The 22,050-nt window shown below is 41.2% G+C and overlaps 1 protein-coding gene across 6 annotated transcripts in view; it reads right to left on the reverse strand.

Moving 5' to 3' along the window:
- Positions 1 to 22,050, reverse strand: part of diaph3 (diaphanous-related formin 3) — a 295,832-nt gene that overhangs the window by 266,747 nt on the left and 7,035 nt on the right. For all 6 annotated transcript variants that reach the window (XM_081708221.1, XM_081708220.1, XM_081708219.1 and 3 more), the window contains exon 2: positions 3,382 to 3,555. In XM_081708221.1, the coding sequence (XP_081564347.1) occupies positions 3,382 to 3,555 (174 nt within the window). The remainder of the gene's footprint in view (positions 1 to 3,381; positions 3,556 to 22,050) is intronic.

The following is a 22,050-nucleotide window of genomic DNA, read 5'->3' on the forward strand; positions in this document are numbered from 1 at the left end:
GATGTGCAAATGATAAAATGTGGTAGCACCGTATATGACGTCAGCGTACTCCGCAAAAGGACGCACGCCGTCTGATCCTGTCCGACAGTGAATGTCCCAGTAAGAAGCCAGTGTGGATTGGGTGATCTTTTCTCTAATGTTTGATCACACAGGCAAGACATCAAAATTCGGCGCACACATCCATTTAGCTAATCATAAATTTATTTTAAAAGGATGTTTGGAGTGAGCATGACGGCAAACACAGCAACTGCTACAGTAGCGCATGAAGAGGAACGTGACTTGTTTAAGCAAGATGCCACAAACTTCTGCTACAAGAATTTCAAATTTGTGTGTTACAAAGGAAGAAATTATAAACAGATTTAGACTGAGGAGAAACATGATTTTGCTGTTTTTCTGTGATTGAGATGTAATAAAGTCATCAACTCCACGCAGCCATGCAGTTCCCATCTTGGTGAAAGTTACAAACGCATCACATTTTAATATAAACTGCCAGTTTTCTGTGTTCCACTGGTTTCATGACTGCGGATAGCAATCATCTGTCTCTGGGCGTTGGTCTTTAATATGCACGAAGTCATTTACATACCGGTTTTGATAGGTGTTAACACACATGATTTTAGCACAACATTAAGTTGACACAGTACACTAATTATTGCCACGGTTACTTTATGAATACCGTGTTGCACATTTTGCATGACGTCGCATGATTATCAAATGTTAGAAATATCACAGTAAATCTAAAAAACAAACAAACAAACAAAAACAAACAAACAAAGAACCAAACATTACCATGTTAAAGAAAAGGGGGTTTGATTTCTCTATATAGCTTCCCAGTCATTACTGATGTAAAGTTTTAATACAAACTACTTCAGACAGGAACTGCTATATTCCTCATGTTCTCCAGGGTGTGTTCCTCCACGTTCGGTTGGGAAAACAAAAATATTGGCACATTCACACCCTGCTTCTGGACAAACTTGTCCATTTTATATAGGACGTATATGTGTAAATAACAAGAAAAGTGTTGCACAGATACCTATAAGATAAGAGTATATGTACTCATATGTATGTATATATGTACATAATGTAAATTTTGGAGAAATACTTCATATGTACATACACTGTACATGGGGGAGGCACACCTCACATACCTCACAGCTTGTCAGGGACATTTGGGAAGAAGTCCAGTGCCCCGGAACACCAGTTTATCTAAACACTATATGACTACTGCTCTAGTGCCTATTAGCACACGCATGTAAACGTGTTGACTGTGCATTCATCTCTCTGTACATTGGGTACTTGAGGGTATTCCACATCACTCCGCAATGTTTGTGCCTAACATGGTGTACTCCTTGTCTCCATTTTATTGATGTGTACCATGTTACTGGTTGCTAAATTTACTTTGGGATCAATAAAGTATTGATTGATCAAGCTATCATAATATTTTTTTACTCTATACCAAAGAATTCTCGGGTACTGAGTTGCATTGTTTTATTCGAAAATCCATGCCATGAGTAGCAGGGACATTTTAAAAATAAATAATTTCTATAAATATAAAATTAAATGCAGAATGTTTTACTGTATACATTTTTAACTAACCATAGATTTAAATGCTTCTACAAAGAGAATGGTGAAATAAAGAAGCTGTTTAAAAAAAAGTTACATGGCAACAGAGAAAAAGCAACAGTGCAATAAGCTGCTTAATATCCTCCCTAATTTAAATGATCAAAATGTCTGATAGTATTGTTTATCAGCTCAAAGCTGTTGAATAGAACCTTCCAAGTCCGCCCGCTAACTTGATTCCTCTGCCTTGGACTTTTCTGCATTTCACACTGCTTTCGTGATGTGATGGATAAGCAGAGCATTTCGAGAGCTGTCACGGACTCACGGTAGGGCGGTGGCGCCTGCGCGAGACGAGAGGCTAAGGTACGAGTGAGGCGCAGAGCGAGGCACAGAGGCATCTATTACCGCCTTGCACCTTGTCAGCCCGCATGCCACGCTCATGAATCCAAAGTCCCGCGCGCCATAACTAACGACCATGTGTCTGCCCCCAGTGCCCACGCTCATCCTCACTTCCCAACAGCTTCTTCTGTAGCGGCTCAGAGATGTGCGACACAGGGTGCCGAACACGCCCACAAAGGTACAAAAGGCTTTCACAGTCATAAGGGCCGTGTACAAACAGAAAAATGTGCGCAAGCAAGGCACTAACAGAAATTTGATTAAATCCCAATTGTGCTTCATACAGTTTACTGCCAAATTAGCGTGCATATTATTTATATATATATATATGAATAACGAATTTGAACAAGAGCGCAAGAGAGACAGAGATTCAGTGCATTAAGACATTGGCTTATATTCATTTAATTTGAAGGGTAAAACAGGGAGACTCAGTAGAGTCTGCACAAACAGGGAGAACCATCTAACACAAGGAGAACAGCCACTGGCTACAAAAATGATTGGAAAGCTCATAATTCTCTACATGGCAGCTGTAGCACAAGTCCCGCCTTCTATAAAAAGAATCAGTCGTCTTGTCGGGCTAAGGAGTAGCCAGAAAAAAGATAGGCCCATCATATTCTACATTCGGTGTCCGCAAATCTTTGTCCCTTTTGTTGTGCATGAGTAAAAGCTGGAACGACCTGAAAAATATTTGTGTGGGTTATTAGAGCAAAAGAGCCCAGTCTTTTGTGCCATTCTTTTTAGCTCGTGCCTGAGATTTATGTAAATCTGTATTTGAAATGATATTTCAGCTACTGTTCGAGTATATCAGAGACAGAGGAGCCTGGTTTTGTAGGACTTGAAATAACTGCCCAGGGGTGTTGCCAAGATGGCCACCGAGAGGACTTGTCTATAAGATCTCTGATAATACGCAGAAAGCCATACATCACAACCAGACTGACACTCATGTTGAGTCACTGCATTAGGCAACAACAAAACTTATAAAAAGAATCCAAAAAGAGCTATACGCATTTCTTCAGATGTTTTAAAAGGTCATTTACTATGGATTTTAATCTTAATATGGTTAAAATGATAAGTGACCAATAATAAACCAAACCTGAAGTTTTTAAAATAAGTGCATTGTCAGAATGAAACTGTTGAAGAATTGCTCAGCTGGTGAGAGAAGGCTAAAGACTGAAGCAGTGTACTGGATTAATGAAACATGTCGAATCATGTGTCATACTGGACGGGTTTTTGAATAAACAGCAAAGAAATTCACCCAGAACCTAATTTTCTTAAATAAAGCAAGCAAGCAAAGGAAAACAAAAAAGCAAAATAGACTTTAATGAACATCATAATATAAACTGACATGACGAATATCTGAAACCTTATCTTCTGTTTCAGACCAATCACACAGGGACATGCACAAGTCGTTTGGACTTCCAAGCTTACCATCATCTTCTCAAAGAGAGCGAGGATCTCCTTCTCCGAGGTGATCCTGGAGGAGAGCGCCTCAAACTCTGAGGAGTTGGACCAATCACTGGCGCCGGTGGGCTTGGTCACGTGGGGAAGGTGAGGCCTCTCCTTCTTGGTGCCCGGCATACGGATGCTCGCAAATCGGTCCATCTGTCAGTAGGATCACACCAGAACAGATCGGTCATTAGTGCAAAGGTTGTCTCATCACTGCCTCAGTTCACAGCCCACAGAAAAGCACCCGGATATAACATCTGCAATGATGATGGAAGACATCAGCGATGAAGATGGCCATAATAAGTATGCTGAGAACAATATTTATTAATATTATTAGTAAATAATGATCCTTACATAAAAAAACCCATACCTTTCAGTAATGTTAATGGGCTGAAGTCTCAAGAGTCTTTTTGCTTTCCTGAGAAACATTCTCAGCCTGCAGTGTCCCTGCAACCCTACACCGATTGATATCGATACCTGCCCCGGGTACTCCCCATCACATAATCCCTGATAAAGATTTCCTAATTGGATTAGATCTGTCAGGGAGCTTCTTGTGCTTGCATTCCCCCTCCGGTGACTGCAGGGAGTTAGGGATTGAGATGTCATTGTTGGGTGATAAGGTAGGTGGTTTATTTTCACTCATTTTTCCTTCCCTTTCTTTCTGAACAGGGTAAATTACTGGCACTTATCTTGAAGAATATTTTCATGGAAGCCACCCGCTTTCTCACCAAGAAAGGAGTAGAGTGCTCAGATAATCAGCACTGTCTCTGATGTGAAATTAATGAAACAATGCAACAACATTAATGAAATTAATGAAAGGGCACAGGACATGGGGCGTGTCACAGGATCGGGAGGGGGGCATGTGGCGTGTCACCGCTGCAGGTCCGGGTGGGGTCTAGCAAGGAAGGACCTAGGAGCAAGGAGGGTAATGCCTGTCGACGTTCCCGTCGGTCTAATTTGCTGTGCTGCTGCCCTTAGGCGCCCAGCATAACTTTGAATGATGACACAGATCGGTTTAAATCACAGAGCATCATCATCCCCAGACGAGGAAGGAGGCAGTTTGCTATTCAGCCGTGGTTATGAGAGAACAGATAAATAAAGACGTGGAAGCGCCACCTTGATAGCAGCAGCAGACATCATAAGGCACTGACACAGGCTCAGCCAGGATGATGAAGTGCTTCTCTGGGTTGTTTAGGTGTCCATGCGGCTACAGCTCACTCACCCACAACGTCCCCTCTCCCCCCTCTCCTGTCTGTGACGGATCCTTTGATGTTATTACTAATGGGTCCACTCCCCTCTTTTCTCCTATTCACTCCATCAGGCACCTCTTAAGCAATTCTGCCCTCACCTCCAACCCCCCCAGCCCCCTCCATATCCAGCCCCATGGCCCCCAAGAATCCCTCTCCATTACCTCACACATCAAACACACCTGAGAAAGCTCCATACACCAAAACCATTTACCTCCATACAACACTGCCATTGCCAGAAACTGCCTCGAGCTTTGTTTCATCTATTAATGAAATTACCCAGCCTAGTTATAAAGAAAGCATTAATCTGTCAGTCCAGAAATGATTATCATGTACCATGATACCATATCTGGTATTTGTTCGTCCAACTCCGTCCATCAAGTAGAAAGTCCCCCAATCTCTGGCTTTGGAGCACATGCGCTAAATGAGCCAAACACATAATAACACCGATTAACCTATTCCAGAGTCTACACTCCCTCTGGCATCGAGAGACCACCTGAATCAATACCAACCCAACACAAACAAAAACACATTTTTATGCCAATCGATAACAGCAAACGAACAATGCGCATTTTAAGAAAACAAGTGGAGCTTAAGAAATAAGGAAGACAGCAGATAGGAGGAGTAAAGAGGAGAAGGCTTGGTAGGATAAAAGAGGAGAAAAGGATGGAGGGAGTCTAGGACAGAGAAAGGCTGATGAACGGATGAACGGTAGGAGCAAATGGGACAGTCCAGAGGAAAGAGAGCGGAATGAGACGTGGCAGAAAGCGGCGGGGTGAAGACGACTGTGACGCTAAATGCCAGGGGTGTTGCTATCTGCAGAGCGAGTGAGAACTGGCCATTGAATTCCATTGATAAGTAGACCCAGTGCTGTTTAAATTGACTGGCCGATCTATTGGCTGACCCATGGTCCCATATTCAAAACGTTTCATTACCGTCATCTACAGCTTGGAGATACAGAACCAAATGGTGAGCTTTGATACCAGGTTTGTGGAGGTTTAATAAATGCTCTGCTCTGAACATAAGGCTCAAGACGACAACACTCAAATTCAGAGTCTGTCAGTGACATTTCACTCTTACTGAATTGTTCCATTGAATACATAAGTCACGTTGGCTTATTTCAGTGCCTTAACTTATACATTTGCTCAATATTGAATGGGTTTGATATTAAAAATCAGACACACCCTTGTGCACACATTTTTAGTCACCATCTTTATAGAACTTCATCACTCTCTCTCATTATAAATTGAATTCATATTATCTAACCTCAAATCAAACCCTGCCCGGTTGCCATGGTAAAAAGAAGGGCTTTCTGGATATAAACGCGAAGACTCACATTCCCCATTCAGTATTCACAGGATCACGAGCACGGTTATCCTGTGCATTAAAACACAGCAATCAAAACTGTAACACAATAATAATGTATACAAATGTACGGGTCGCCAGAGGCAATGCTGAAGAGCTCTCAGAACCTGATCATCACACCTGCAGGGCCGGGAGGAGAAGGGAAGATTGTGTTTCAAACATCTTTCAACCATGTATTTCATAAGGGTCAAAAGTTATATGGGTTCAGTGGTACATGAATAAACAAACTACTTACTAATTGTTTCTTACTTTATTTTATTTATAAATAAGTCTAAGAACTAATTACCTGCTACAAAAAAGTCCATGTGATGCAATGTTTTCACGATTCTCTTACGACTTGAAATAAATAGGGAGCAAGATAAGCATCTGGCACTGTAGCCGGACATGCGTGCCACCCGGCTCGGAAAGACGATTAAGGGAAGAGTATTTCTCCAATCCAATCACTCGCTCAGCCTGAAACTCTGATCCAAGACCAACTGATCACTTAAAAATCAATTATTAAAATGTGTTCAACTGCTGAACAATTTCCACACCCTCAAGACATTAGAACAATTAACTATATCTATCAATCAATCAATCACATAACTCATCACCTCAAATACAATATTGCATTGGCATTTAGCTAACGCTTTTATCCAAAGCGGCTTACAATTATGACTGAATACAACTTGAGTAATTGAGGATTAGGGGTCATGCTCAAGGGTCCAACAGTGGCAACTTGGCAGAGGTGGGTCTTGAACCAGAAACCTTCTGATTACTAGTCAAGTACATTAACCACTGAGCTACCACTGCCCCATATAATCCGGAATAGATTTTCAGAGAGTGTCCAATGAAATGTGTTACACTTACCATCAATATGAATTTAAGACAGTGCTAAGGCTATAATGATACACTGTGTCACGATTCATGACAATGCAGAATTATGACAATGGACGATAAACAGAACGTGCAGTTTGAGCACCAGAGGTCGTACTATGGCGAAGCTGTTACAATAGCACATTTTGATACTATAGCATGTTATAAACCAATGTTCCATCAAATTTCTTTGTATCTATTTTTAACTGTAAGTGAATAGATATTCTGGTTTAATATTTGCACAGCATTTTGCATTATTTATGCTTCAGAAATAAAAAGGAAGGCTTTAACTGGCTATTTAATATATGGTGAAGCTACACCATATATTTGTTTACAGTACATTTTGTTTACAATTGTAAACTTCTGCTCCTAATTTATTTTAATTGCAGGGGACAAAAGATTATTTTAGTTTAACTATTTACACAAGAAAATGTGTATTGCATTGTTTCCACACTTAATTTTTTTTTCTTCTAAATTTTTAGTTTCAAATATCATGAATTAATCCACTATGGTGAATCATGGAGAGAGTGTATCGTTACACCCCTATACATTGGCATGAGCCTTATTTACATGAAGAGTAGGTCAAAACATGCTTTTTGTTAATAGAACCTTTACAGCATTAGTGGAAACACAAGAACAGTAGCTGTCACCAATCTCTTGTTCAACGCTCTAAGAAACTTGTGCATGTTTTCAGTGGCCTGTTTACTTACAACAGCTCTTCATGTCAATACCATCTCAATTAAAGCATGCAATATTTAAATATTCTGCTATCAAAAAAGAATAATAATAATAATAATAATAATAATAAATCAAGAATAATAAATCAACTTTCTTTTAACAGTTAGTAGATAAGTTTCTTTTCAGGGATTAACCCAAATACCATATACAGAGAATCACAGCAAACTTTGTTGTTTGATGTTGGAGAAAGACGCACTAAGGCATTAGAAGGCAAACCAATTTATTTGCACTGCACTTTCCATACACAATTAAAAGTGCGAGAAATCAACCGAATGAAGGAGAAATCTTACCACATCATCAGTAAGTGATCGGATATTTAAGGGCTACAAGCAAGGGAAGAGAAAAGGGGTGTTAGAACAGGTCTTCATTTGATAAATCAAGAGTGTCGTCCCCCCCCCCCCATCATTAAAACATATGCCTTATATCTGCTGTTGCATATTCAAAAAGAATAATTAGATCAATTAAAAATGATACATTAGACACACACCATGCAGGGCATACTACATAAGCAATGAAAGTACTATAATAAACTTTATGCATATGGAAGCGGTGCATTTAAACCACTGGGAAAAGGGAAGGAGGGTCCGTTGGGGACAAAGCACTCATTCCCAAGCACCTCAGCTGAGGATGCAAGTACTACACAAGCCTGCAGTGCTGCTAATACCTGACCACCAGGGCAAGAATGACAAATCCTGCCACAGGTTAACTGTTGATTTCCCTGAGGGCCCTAGCTCAAGTACGTATGGGGGCCACAAATCTCTCCACATCGATGAGGGAAAACTCTCACCAAATTAATTCAAAATAGCTGCAGTATAACTTGTCCAAACTGTATTACTGCTAATCAGGCACAACAAGTGTTTTTTTTTTGTTTACTAGAGTAGTCAAGGAGTCCAGGGAGGGGGAGCGAGAGAGAGAGAGAGAGAGAATGAAAACGTGATGTGAACAAGCAATGAGGATGCTCCTATCTGACTGAGAAAGCTGTTACAATAAAAATGCCCATGACCAAACATAATTTTAAGCCCTTTCCAACTTGGACACACACACACACACACACACACACACACACACACACACACACACACACACACACACACACACACACACACACACACACACACACACACACACACACACACACACAAAAAAAAGAGGGTTTAAAAAAGGAAGTCATGTCAGTTTAGAGTTTAGTTAACAAGAGGTAAAAGCAGAGCCAGGTGAACAAGCACACATTGTTCCAGGGAAACTTGTCATCCTGATATTTGATTAGTTGAGCATCATCTCATGAAAAATTCACATAACCACCCTACACAAGAATTTCATACTCTAACTGTTGTGCTTTCTCCCTTACACGAACTTGCAGACTTGAAATGTCGTGGCTCAGACATGCCATCTCTCAGACACGCATACAAACTCACATTAAGACAAGCCAGAAGAGTGTGTCTTACCACACTTACACTGGGTAACAATGGATGTGGCATTGATGTGGGAGTTGAACCAAGCCCCGCAGCCAACATTTCCCATCTGGGCGTGAATGTGTTGACCGGGAAAGGTTAGACTACATTTTGCTTCCTAATGCTAGTGCAGTACACAACGGAGTTACAGATATCAATCAATATTTTTGCTTTTAATTAGCATAAAATCCACAAGGATGGAAGTACATGTCAACCTGTCAACATAGTTTCTAGGATTACCATTTGCATTCTATTTAGGAACTCTGTGGAAAAAGAACAAGGAACAAAAAGAGAATGTGTCAGGAAAGAAAAAGACAGAGAGAGAAATGGACAGAGGAAGAAAGAAAAAGAGAGAAAAGGAAGAGTGTGTGGGAGATAGAAAGAAGGAGGAATTTCAGTGGGTGTTCAGTGAGTTATTTCTCCAGTCCAATGAATGGTGCCCATTAGTGATGTGATTCATATTCTCTCTTGCTCTCTGTAGATGTTAATACTGGTGTATATATATCAGTTTTTAATATTTTATATATATATATATATATATATATATACATACATACACACACACACACACACATATGTATATTACTTCTACATATAATTGTATCATGCATCACCTATTGTACTATAATTAGTTTATATTGCTATATTGTGTTACTTCCATGATATCCTATATCTCTCAACTTCACAACCATTTCTGAGTCTTTTTTTTTTTTAAGGAAAAGTCAAACTAGCATTTAGAAAAACTCCCCTGTCAAAAAAAAAGGGGGGGGGAAACTGGCCAGAAGTAAATAAGCAATGTTCCTTTGTGACATGATCGTCTGCGGCAGTAGCACCTCAACGCTGGATTGACGACCAAATTGCACTGACCAAATCTGTCAATTTGAGCCGGTGGACTTCCAAAACAATGCATTAGCGTTGCACAGAAACGCTTTGCTTATGTTGTTTACAAAAGCGTACAAGAACACACGGACAAAAAAACCTTCACACTGTCGGCCCCCAGCGTAGCATTGGGCCCTCAGTGGTGCCCTGCAAGATCGGTTATTTAAGTCACCCGATGCATCCCGTGCAAACATATTAAACCTATTCCAGAAGGCAAACATTTAAAAAAATAATAATAATAATAATAATCACTCAAATTTTTTCATAGTCACCCTCAAAACATTTACATGCGCTACTAATTCAAAAGGTGGTAAATGCAACTGTCAAATACACATGTGTAACAGGCAGGTCAGGCCCGTGCAGAACAAAATCAGCCTTGCACCATTAATGGAGCTGAAATATATTGACATTGTTAGATGTAAACAAATGTGGCAAACAAAACATACCATTTACAAAAAAGGTAGGCGGTAGAATCCAAGAGCATTGTATTAATTTTTCATTTTAAAACTAGTGAGAGACAGTGATGCTCTCTAAATGCAAAATACTGTTTAAAGTAACTAGTTATGTTAACCTTAACTAAGTGCCAGCAATCACATTCTGTTCTGTGATAACTCACTGACCAAAGACAGGATGTAAAGATAAACCCGCTCATTTGATTCCTAAACATGACTTGCAATTCGATACAAAAAAGACTGGAGGACGCTTGATGTGATATGGGTAACAATGTCAGCATGACATTATTTTAAACAAAATTATTTAGAGTCCAATTATAGTTATCTGCAGTGGATCATCCGAATACCATAATTCATCATAATTCATCCCAGAGAATACTCAACTGGAATACCCAAGATTGGTCTTGGCACTCGCAGTAAACAAGCCTTAAATGAATACATAAAAGAAATGTTAGACCCATATGTTAAAGGGCTTTTTTAACATACAGGTCTAACTGCCGCATTCTAGGTAAGAACATTTCAAAGTCCAAAGTTGTTATACTTCATAAACAGTACATTGTGCAGTCCTAAAGGTATGCTTGTGCTGAACCACATGTCACACACATGGCTACACTTTTGGCACTCACCTAACCTTGCTCAGTGTCAGCCTGAGTCTTACTCATTTGAACGGGGTTTTAACACAGCAAAAGCATTGCAGTAATTGTTATGATTTACCAGGTTGCCTGCAAATAGACAGCCCAAGGCTAAATACTCCAGATCGGTCATTGAAAATTCATGTGAGGCGTTAGCACTCTCATTTGACGGGTAGCGCAAGCCAGATGGGTTTGAAGCTGCAAACGCTTAATTGTGGTGCACCCAGTCTACTCCCAAAAGAAATGCATTATTACAACCTTTGGTGATGATGAAGAAACCAGAGTGCAAATTCAGTTAAGCTAAATTAACTGCACAGCCTGTTGTCCAGTGGCTAGTGTTCAGTGCAGTAGGAGAACCTCTGCAAAGCATAAGTCTTCACTCACACCCAGTGAAAGATTAGTACCAATAAGCTAGTCTAGTATATAATATAATAAAGGTGTATTTTTCCGAGCAGATTCCTCTTTGGTGTATTGCTCTAGTTTACACTTAAATAACAATTACTTGGTTTGCAATTTAATTATCCAGTTGCATATACTTCACATTTATTTCTTTTCTCTTCTCATCTTCGCTCATCTTTTTCCATGTTTTAATTAAGAATGGATGTGTAGTTACAGACTAATGTTGCTTTACACATACAAAAAGATCCCAATCAGTGTCGCACAGATATTTTAAATAAAAAACAAGACCACCGGCACTAGAGCAGTAATTGGTTGAGCAATTTTACAAGGGTTGTATATAAGTATTAATAAGTAGACTAAATAACAGCTACAGAAAATGTGGTTGAACTACAGTTAATGTGGACATGTCTGTTTTACACATCCAAGTTGGATCGTTTATTTTTTTTTGGGGGGGGGGGGGGGGGGTGTTGGTAATACGTTTTCTCTGGTTGACAGGTTTCTCTCTTTATATACCTATATATAGAGAGTCAGTTGAGGGACTTGGGAGCTAGACCAGAGAGCCAAGATGTTGGAGAAATGGGTCTTGACACTTACTGGAGTGGTGGATGGAAACCAATATGTAAATGACTAACAGAGCTCTAAAAGACCTGGATTTCAACTTCAGGCAGTTATCACACACCTGAGAGAATCTGTAACCAAGGATCAAGTGAACAGTACATTTCACGCATCTGCCAGATGACATTTTCCAAAGTGACTTACAATTTCAGTCAAGTTACAGAGGTAGACAACTGTAGTGTTAGGAGCCTTGCCCAGGTGCGGTTTGAACCCCAGTCAGCCACAGCAGAGACAGCAGTGTTACCCAGCACACTATACCAACATTAATTAAACAGAAGCTACCCAAGTTAAAAGGTGGATACAAACAAATGCAAGCCCTGAGACTTCTTTTTCCACACTGACAAAGAGGGCGCAGGGTTGTGGGTTTTGAGATGAAAAGACATGGCCACGTACGCTAGGCCAAAATTCAGATAAGCCTGTGAAAGCTGCATACAGAGAGGGCTTCGTCTGAATTATAACGATTCTGGAAATAAACTGAAATGGTCCAGAAAGCATTTTATGGCAGATGTTCTAGCCCGCCTTTGGGAGAGGTTTGAATCCTTGCGGCTGTACGCATGCCGAACCTCCTAACACTGGCGTGACGACCTAACTGATTATACTAACGGTGAGGTCCAGCTGCTCCAGAAACATTTCAATAATGTGTCCACTAGAAATGGCAGCAACTTGGAGTGGGCCAAGGCTGAGCAGACACTCCTGAAGAGGACCATCCCAAAGCAGAAGGGGTCTGGAAAGATCCGTGGTACATTCACCGAACGGAATGGGGACTTCAACCTGTCACCTTGTTAAAATGGCCCTAGCAACGTCCACCTTAAAGGCCAAGAGAGCGTCCCCCCATTTTTGAACCGTGTGAAATCAGATTGGCTCATCGACCAAGAAAAACTGTGGCAGACCTGGTGATTTCTCTGGAGGGTTTTCCTAAGAGAAAGTAGCTGTTGCCACAGAGACATCTGTGAAGAAGTACTTCGACAGGAAATCAGGAGGATCACAATTCAAACCATATGGCAAAAGTTCATCGGATGCAGCACGTTTTTGGAAGATGATGAATTTGTTCTTATGAAACAAAGACACATTTTATCACACCAGCTCTCCCCACACTGACAGTATTTCAACCCAGTTTCCTTAAAATATGTTTTCTTCTGATTTATTTCATAACAATTTCTCAGGACAAAATGTTAAATCTTAAGAATTAATTATTTCCTAGCCTTGTTGTCTACACACTTGAGCTCTATAGCAAGACGTATGACAGTCACATGCAACATACCAAGCAACGCTGCAGATCGTAATTTTGGGCATACTCCAGCCACGCTTCCAGGATTAAGACTGCTGAAAATAATCTTGCAGCTCACCACAAGACCAACAAATTACGTGGTTCCAGTTCACTGAACTGCAGCATAATGTGGAGCTATACAAGTCTGAATTACCCAATAATGCGCAATATCGAGTAAATAAGTATATAATGTGGGTCTGAGCTGGAGACCAAGTTCATCTCCTTTTGGTTCAAAAGATGCATCGAGAGAGATGCGGGAAGGTTGTGTGTTAAGAGGGTATTTAATCTGACTTGTTTTTGTATCCCATTTAGACTATTGAAATTAGCTCCATGCGGTTCTCACCTCTGAGGCTGCCAGAGGGTTTTCCTTTATACAGCCTTCAGAGTCTGGGTTTTTCCTCAGTGCCTCTAGGCCACACCTTTAAAACTTGCTCTTCTAAGATCTCATCCTTTAAAACAGCATCTCTTTTATAAGAAGAAAAGAAAAGAAAAAAAAACAGGTGTCAGAAAATGCAAACTGATAAGGGAGATGGCATTTTGTGGATGAAATGCGTTGATAATTGCAAAATTATGTAGCCTAAAAGCAAGAGATATACAAATGATATGACAAGATTCAAGTAGTGATATTAGGCCAATCCTACGTGCACCTTTTTAGCCAACATGATGGCTAATTTGCCATCTTTGCAAATTTAACCATTTCAGATCCACCCACAGTAACTGGTGCCCATCCTAGAGAACAGCACTTGAATCAACAGCAGTACACAGTACAAACTAATAAAACAGAAGCAACCCACTTCAAAACATTCCCAGAATGAGCTAGAAATATGTAGTATTGTTTGGTACTATGTGTGCCAGAAAACCTATCCATTACAGTAGCCTTAACCCTGACTAAAGGCTATAATGTAGCCTTTACATTATAATGTCATGTTTATATATTTTAGAAAGGTATTCCAGAATTTTGAGTATTTTACATTGCCAAAAATGAATTTCAGAGCGAAAAATTGTCATTGTCATTAAAACAAACCGACAGTCTGTGGTCTTAATACAGCTACTCGCTGGAGCAGATATTGTATGAGAGAAACTTGTGCTCAGTCTGAAAACTGGATAAAAGAAACACCTTTGCTTTGGGCCAACTCCTCCCTGAGCTGGTCTGGAGATAATTCTGAGGTCTGAATACCAATGTGTGCAATTTCAGTATTATCACCTCAGTATATGCATTTAACTCAATATGGCCCAGGGTGAGTGGTTTATAAACCACAGTCCAACTCCAATTTATCCACAGTATGCAGACTTAGTTTTAAAGTAGCATTAAAACAGGCATGGAGAATGGTAGAAAGCACTGAGCCAACTGTCCCAAAGCAACAGTCCACTCCAAGTAGTGAGGAAGTGCTGTGCTTTTGCTCTCTGGGCAAAAACAAGCCAAGAATCTAGTAGGCGCTACAACTCAAAAGCTCAGGGTTCAAGGACCCCGCTGTGAGGAATCCAGGGCTGAGGAGTCATATTTCAGAAATTAATTAACTTCCCACTACAAGGAAGACTCTCATTGGCGCAGACGGCTGGCGGTGGCGAACCTCGCCCACTGGTATTCCTTTACAGACTTCCCTCTGCCGTTTCCACAACCTCCCACCACCGCACCATCTGCACAATTCAACTCATCACCAGCAAAACAAACCTGTACGCCTCCCCACTGCTGAATCATTCTGACGAGAGAGTAAGCAAGTTAAATCATTAAGATATCTTTACATAAACGCACGCACACAGACGCACGGAGCTACGAACACACACACACACAGCCGAGACAACAGGAAGCTGTTTATGCGCTCGCCGCATCCACAACATCCGTTAGCTGCTGTTCTACCAGCTTGACGTTGTGCCTGATTATTCTGACATCTGACATAGCTGGACACACAAAACCCCCTTGATGGGAGGTAAGTTGGAATCAGACATCAAACGAGACGTTCATCAATATGGAATTGCAGGCAGCATTCAGAGACAAGGCGGTCTCTACTTAAAGGAAAACCGAAGGAGCAAAACAAAATCAGTCAGCGAGTGTTGGAGTCAGACAGTAGGTGGTTCTCATTAAAAGTGTGTGGAATGAGGGATGGCAAGTTCAGTTTGCTAATGGGATCAACAAACCCAGACCTGGACAACCTTGGTCAGTTTCCACCTCTGCCCACAGGGCAAGAAAAGGCAAGCTGCAGTATAGCCACAGACCCAGAAAAAGGGAAATGGAAGATATACTGTGAGGTGGGTGGGTGAGTGATCATGCACATGAGAGAGAGAGAGAGAGGGAGAAGATTTGATGGCCTGTGTGAAGAAATAAGCATATTCATGTGTTTTCATCTTTAAGATAGAGCATGTTTGCTGGGGGTGACCCCCACGCCATGGTGTGGTAGCCTTGCTGAGTAACACACACAGGGGTACAAGGATTCAGGGCAAGCCATAACGAGCATTCAGGTCTCTCACACACACACACACACACACACACACACACACACACACACACACACACACACACACACACACACACACACACACACACACACACACACACACACACACACACACAAACAAAGGGTTTGGATCATTAAACACCCTCTGTAACAGTGTCTGATGCAGTATGTCTTTCATTGCAATGGCCCCTGACAGCATTAAGACCTATTAAAAGAACCTTCACTTTAGTGGCTGACAGCTCATTAGAAAACACAGGCAGGATCTACTCTGCTCAAAACGACAGCAAGTAATTCATACTGAACTTCATTAGGGTAAAACACAACTAGCAACAGCACTGCACGCACTCTATAGGACCAGGATAAGTGACGGAAAGGAGGAGGGAAATGCAGAAAATTCCCTTAACTGGGGAACAACAAGGGCTACAAATCACTCAGTGTTTGGGCATACAATTCCAACCATCCACATAAATGAGTCTGCAGTGCTGTTCGCACGTACAATTTTTTAAAAGCCAAGAAACACCCGGCCTAAATAGCAATCCCTAGTGAAGAAATCTCTAATATCTATACTCATTTCTACTGGGTGCATCTTGGCTGTGGCTGCTGGACACTTCTGAAACAGTACGGGAGACACGTATGTGCGCTCCCCAGTGTGCGCACGCGCCCTCACTACACTCTGCTGCCCTGATGGATCGTTTCTGGCAGCTGACAGGTCTGTCTGTGTGAGATGGATTGAGGCTCGGAGTGCCTGTGTGGGTGTGTGCAGGTAACAGCATTGATAAGAAACTCTCTACTTCTGAGAATTTAGTGGCGAAACAGGACGAAAGATGCCAAATTAGAAGAAGTGAAGAACAGACAGCCAAGTGCTCCTGTAACCAGCCTGATAGAGCAGAGCGAGGCGAAGGCGTTATCAAGGTCATGGGTTCAATACCCTGGGAGTACATGCCCCATAACCCTGATAAATATTTAAATCTCTCTGGATGAGTGTCTGCCAAATTCTGTAAATGTTAAACTCTCATATAATTTAAGGACAACTCAGAGTTCAAGTTAAACTTGGATGTTGATGTAAATTTAGAGAAGAAGTGATCATCTCCAGAATTATAGCAATAAACAATATTAACACATTGCTAATTGAGTTAACGACACTGACGCATTGCTAATTGAGTTAACGATATTAGGCATTGTTAATTGAGTCGAGTGGCACCCTACGTGAGCGTTACAGAGCCTTTCATCGTTTCAGTCACGTGACCCTTTTCTTGATGCTTCATCTCAGAGGGAGAGTGGCGGACAATTAGACAACAAAACCTTAATTCTAGGGGAAAAGGCCAACAACTAAACTCACAATTTCTGTGTATTCTCAACAGCAACTTAAATTCAGTGGGCATCAGGTAGAGTTGGTATTGAGATTGTATTTTTATTTCGTGTAACACTATTAACATCTAAACCAGTTCTCAGTGCTTGTTTGAACTGAAACCAAAATATTGCAAAACTGACATGTTGAAACCCTTCTTCTGGCCAAGTATTTTCCACTCTCCACTTGGGAACTGGGGAAGAGTTCATGTGTACTGGAGTGTCTTTGTTTAATTTGAATGCACCCAAATATTGATTGCCAGACTTCTGAAAAATGTATAGGCTACTTACAGTTAATTAGTTTGTTGTGTCATGTTTATGGGAACAAAAATTAAATGCCATCTTTTCAATTGCATACATTTCTAACTAACCACAGATTAGACTGCTTGTGCAAAGGCAAATGGTGAACGCCATTAAAAAAAATAATACGAAGTAAATGATAGGGACAGAAAGTAACAATGAATTTTATCCATTTATGATATTAAGCAAATTATTGCAATATTAGGTAATATTTTTTCACCCAAGGGTAGTTCATGGTAGTGTGTGTTAGTCAGTGGTGCAAAAGTACCCATAATGAAAGATTAATTCTTAACCACTCTATAAGGGATATTATAATTTTATACATCTCCAAAGAAGATTCCAGGTAAGTAACTGCAGTCTACTGTAGTCAGAGATGTAGAGATATTCAACACTGTATTAAAGCACACAGAGTTTCCAGAGAAAGAGAAGTATTTTGTTTCAGAAGCACTCTGCTTGCACAGCTGATGAAGGACCCCAGTCTGAAACATTCTGTTTCTCTGGAAGCTCATTTACACACACACACACACACACACACACACACACACACACACACACACGGAAGATATTTTATAATAGCCTTCACCATCTTTCCTACTAGTCTGAATGGATTGTTTTGTAAATGTTTTCCATTTTAAAGCCAAGGAACCAGCAACAAGCAAGGTACCTTGAGAAGAAGTTCAAACTTTCAGAAACCTGCATTATCATTCCAGGCAAGTCACTACAAACCTCATCTTGGGAGTGAGCCAGCTCCCCTGTTCTCTTAAAATAGAGGGGGCAAATGTCGAGGGCTAAGGGCTCTGAACAGAAACAAGCTGGCTGCAGCAAAGTCCTTATTGAACACAGAATTAAATAAATAACATTTTTAATGAATAAATGAATAAATATTGCATGCTAAATCGCAACCTCCATATTCACCACGTTCTTTTCCCATTCTCTCATTACACCTGTCCAATTATCACGACTTATCGCTGTAATTAGCAACATTAGTCCGTTTCATGGACATGCATTATTAATAATTATGTGTGTTTATTAGGTCATTGTGATCTGTCATCCATCATATCAGCTTTCTATGAAAGGTCATCTCTGTCAAAGTCAAAGATGACAGAGATGTTCTTTTATCCTAACTGCTTTGTGTGACATTTGGGGGAATTAAATTTCATATGTTAAGGCATGAAACCTAATCCATGCACAATAAAGTCAAATTACACAATATACAGTATAGTTAAAATAGCTAATTAACAACTTATAAAACTTTGCTTGTTTCATCTTGTATGGTGTTTGATATATCCATTTAGCAGGATCCTGAGTTTGTCCTACTGCGAATTACTAGGAAATACTTTCTCCCAGTCCATCTCAAAACCTGTGCAGTGATCTGAATCAGGCAGTGGAAGATAGACACAACTTGCACGTGACATATATGAGTTTGCGCTTATTCACGTCTCACGTGTTACACTCAGACAGGTGCAAGGCCTACTTTGTCCTTAATTAAAATTCTAATAATCTATCATCTTTCAGTTACAGCCTGTTCCTTCACCGCTGTCAGCCAGGAGCCACAAGTGAAGTCTTAACCAGGTGCATAAAGGACGTTGAGATTTGAACAAAAGGGGTGCAGGGGGTGAAGTATGGAGAAGGAAGACAGCGTGAACGGCATCTCATGCCACAGACATGTGAATGCCAAACACAATCTTCAGTCGGAGCTTTGTGAGAAGACGACATTAAAATCAATCCACCAGCACCTTGACAGAAGAAAGAGGTGCTAATCATGTCAATTGCAGTCTATTACGCTCAATCACAGCCACCTGCCATAGACCGCCTTAACCTTGGATGTCAAGTCTGGTGTAGACGGGAAGCAATCAGACTCAGGACAGAAGGCATCCCACAGTTCTGATGGAAGCTTTTGCCAAGAAGCACTGGTGCTCCCAACATAAAAAATATAAGCACACGCAGAAAAATCTACAAGCGCCAACATGATGTACGTCTTTTTATTCCCAGTGTAGAGAGATGACAATGATTTATTCAGACTATAGTGTAATTGGATTTGGTTTTCAGTAACACAGAAGTTCACCAACATTCACCAAGAGCAGAAATACCGGAGTGGAATATCATTTTGATTTGGACACTGGACGGTCTTCTCAAAGGATACTGTGCATGTACACATCAATTGTATAATACTTATAGCTACCTACCTATCTCTCTGTGTGTGTGTGTGTGTGTGTGTGTGTGGGTGGGTGTGTGAGATGCATGTATGCATGTATGTATGTATGGAGAGAGAGGGAGAGAGGAGAGAGAGAGAGAAACATGACAGAATCAAAGTTTTCTTGGCTGTTATCTCTGCAGCCAATAATCCCACACGAGCAGGGCATGCTCGTCTGCCTGTCTGCCTGCCTGCGTCTATCCATCCTGCTTTCAGTCTGTGCGTGTGGACCACTGGACTTGGTCCAATCTCCAGGTCTGCGTCCGGAGGGCGATGCAGTCTGTCAGAAGGAAGAGGGGAATTGACTGGGCTGACAGCTGCTCTCCACGGATACGGTAGGGGTCGGAGAGAGAGCCAAAGGCAGGCCTGGAGCCGCATAGCAATCAGTGCATCAAAGGAGTGACAGACAGGACCAGAGGTTAGGGATAGGGGAAAGAAACACCATCCTAAAACCATATCACACCTTTCGTAAAGTTCGGTGGTCATCAGCATCACAGACGCTGGAGCAGGCGTCCTTCTCCATCACTCTCACAGCATGTGAATGCATGATTCATCCTGACCTACTACGCCAGTGGAGACGTGTAGAGTGGCAGGTTATAATTCAAGGTCTGCCGTGTTCATCCATGACCACTAAGTTTCATCGTCCTGCATACGAGAGTCACAGGGCAGGCTCTTAGGAAGCACGTGCGTCTGCCCAAAGCCAAGCTCAGAGCCCAGCAACGTGGCAGAGATCCATAGCAGGGACCCCAGGACAGGACAGCTGGCCTGCTGTCGGCATGCGAGTGATGTGTGGCATCTGTCCTGTAGACAGAGCCACTGGTAGGCTGCATATCCGCAAAGTTGGATAGTAACAAACAAGCATCTTCGTTCTCGGGTTTTTTGTGTTTGTTTGTACACACTGCCCAATACTAAATAACACATTGGCAGAAGTCAGTAAATGGGTTTTCTCCACAGAATCAGCCCTGCTGATCATAATTTAAGGGCAGTAAGAACAGTAAATGGTTGCTAAATCTGAAGAAAAACAGTGCAACACTTACCACACTAAAGCACTTTTTAGCACATAATAATAATAACAATAATAATAATAATAATAATAATAATAATAAATCATCTAACTATTAAGGTTGATTGATTAGCAACATGGCCACCATAAAGCCCATCCCAAAGGTGAATGTCTGCTATTACCATCTCTAAAGTGGAAGACCCCATCATGCTGCAGAACCTCATTATGAAAAACAATACCCCTCAGTGTGAATGAGTGTGCACGCCAAGTGAATGAGTGTGTATGCTTGTGCATGTGTACAGAGAGAGAACGCATGTGAGTGAGTGATAGCGTGCGTGCATATGAGAGAGAGAAATTGTGTGTGGGGGGGGTGTGCGTGCGAGAGCATGTGTGTGCGCATGCGAGTGTGTGTATGTGTGTATGCATGTCTGTGTGTGCGCGTGTGTGTGAGCACGTGTGTATGCGTGTATGTGTGTGAGCGTGCGTGCGTATGCGAGTGAGTGACCGATCAACCCGGGGAGCAAGTGAGCAAAAGCGTGCATGAGAGTGTGTGAGAACGTCATCATGCCAGTCATGACCATGCCCATTTGTTCAGCTCAGTCACTTAAATAGGTCCACTGTAGCTCAAGGTGCTCCCATTATATTACAGCACTGGCCTACTTACAAACCATCACTGTAATAATCCACCAAAGAGCACTTCAAAACAACGCACTGCTGCTTGTGTAATAAAGTAATCAGATATTAGACCCCCAGTTCTTTACTGCAACCCTACTAAGCCACATATGTGAAAAGGCTACAGTACAATTAAATCATAAGCTAATTTTGGCCTTATGAACAGCATAAACTGAGTTATTTTATTGTTGCTGAAAATAATGCTTCAAATGTTCAGTTTCGTCATGGAAAACATCTGGCGATGGACAGATGTTTGATTTGACAGGTGTACAAAACATGTTCAGCACCTTAAAATAATCTTTAAGGCTTAATTAGCATAATGGACATGTAGCAAAGGAAGCCATCTGAGACAATGACAGATTTCCAAGTAGCATGCTGGCATTGCCTGCTTCAAAACAAGCGGTGTGCTATTGGCCACACAGAGGTAGCCATCAGTATTTCAGAATATTTATAGAAAGTCATATGTCTCAGTAACATTTTACTGTCACATCTGGAGTCAACCAAGTTTGTCTAATGCACTTATTAGCATCGAGATGTACTGACAAAACGTCCAACGCATTCCTTTTTTTTTTTTTTTTCCTCTCCCCTTCTTCTTCAAAAGGTTTAGTGAGGCAGACACACTTCCCCCCCCAGAGGTGCGGCAGGGCAGGCCGGACCCATCAGGTGGAGAGACAACGTCCCGCTGTCTCGACGACAGCTTAGTTTTCAGAATGATTTTCCTCACAACAGGAAATAAGTGCAGCTGACAGAAGGAACAAACCATCACAACTTACTTAGAAAAC

This window comes from Electrophorus electricus, chromosome 26, assembly GCF_041902795.1.
Source record: "Electrophorus electricus isolate QZ-2024a chromosome 26, ASM4190279v1, whole genome shotgun sequence".
NCBI classification, from domain to species: Eukaryota; Metazoa; Chordata; class Actinopteri; order Gymnotiformes; family Gymnotidae; genus Electrophorus; species Electrophorus electricus.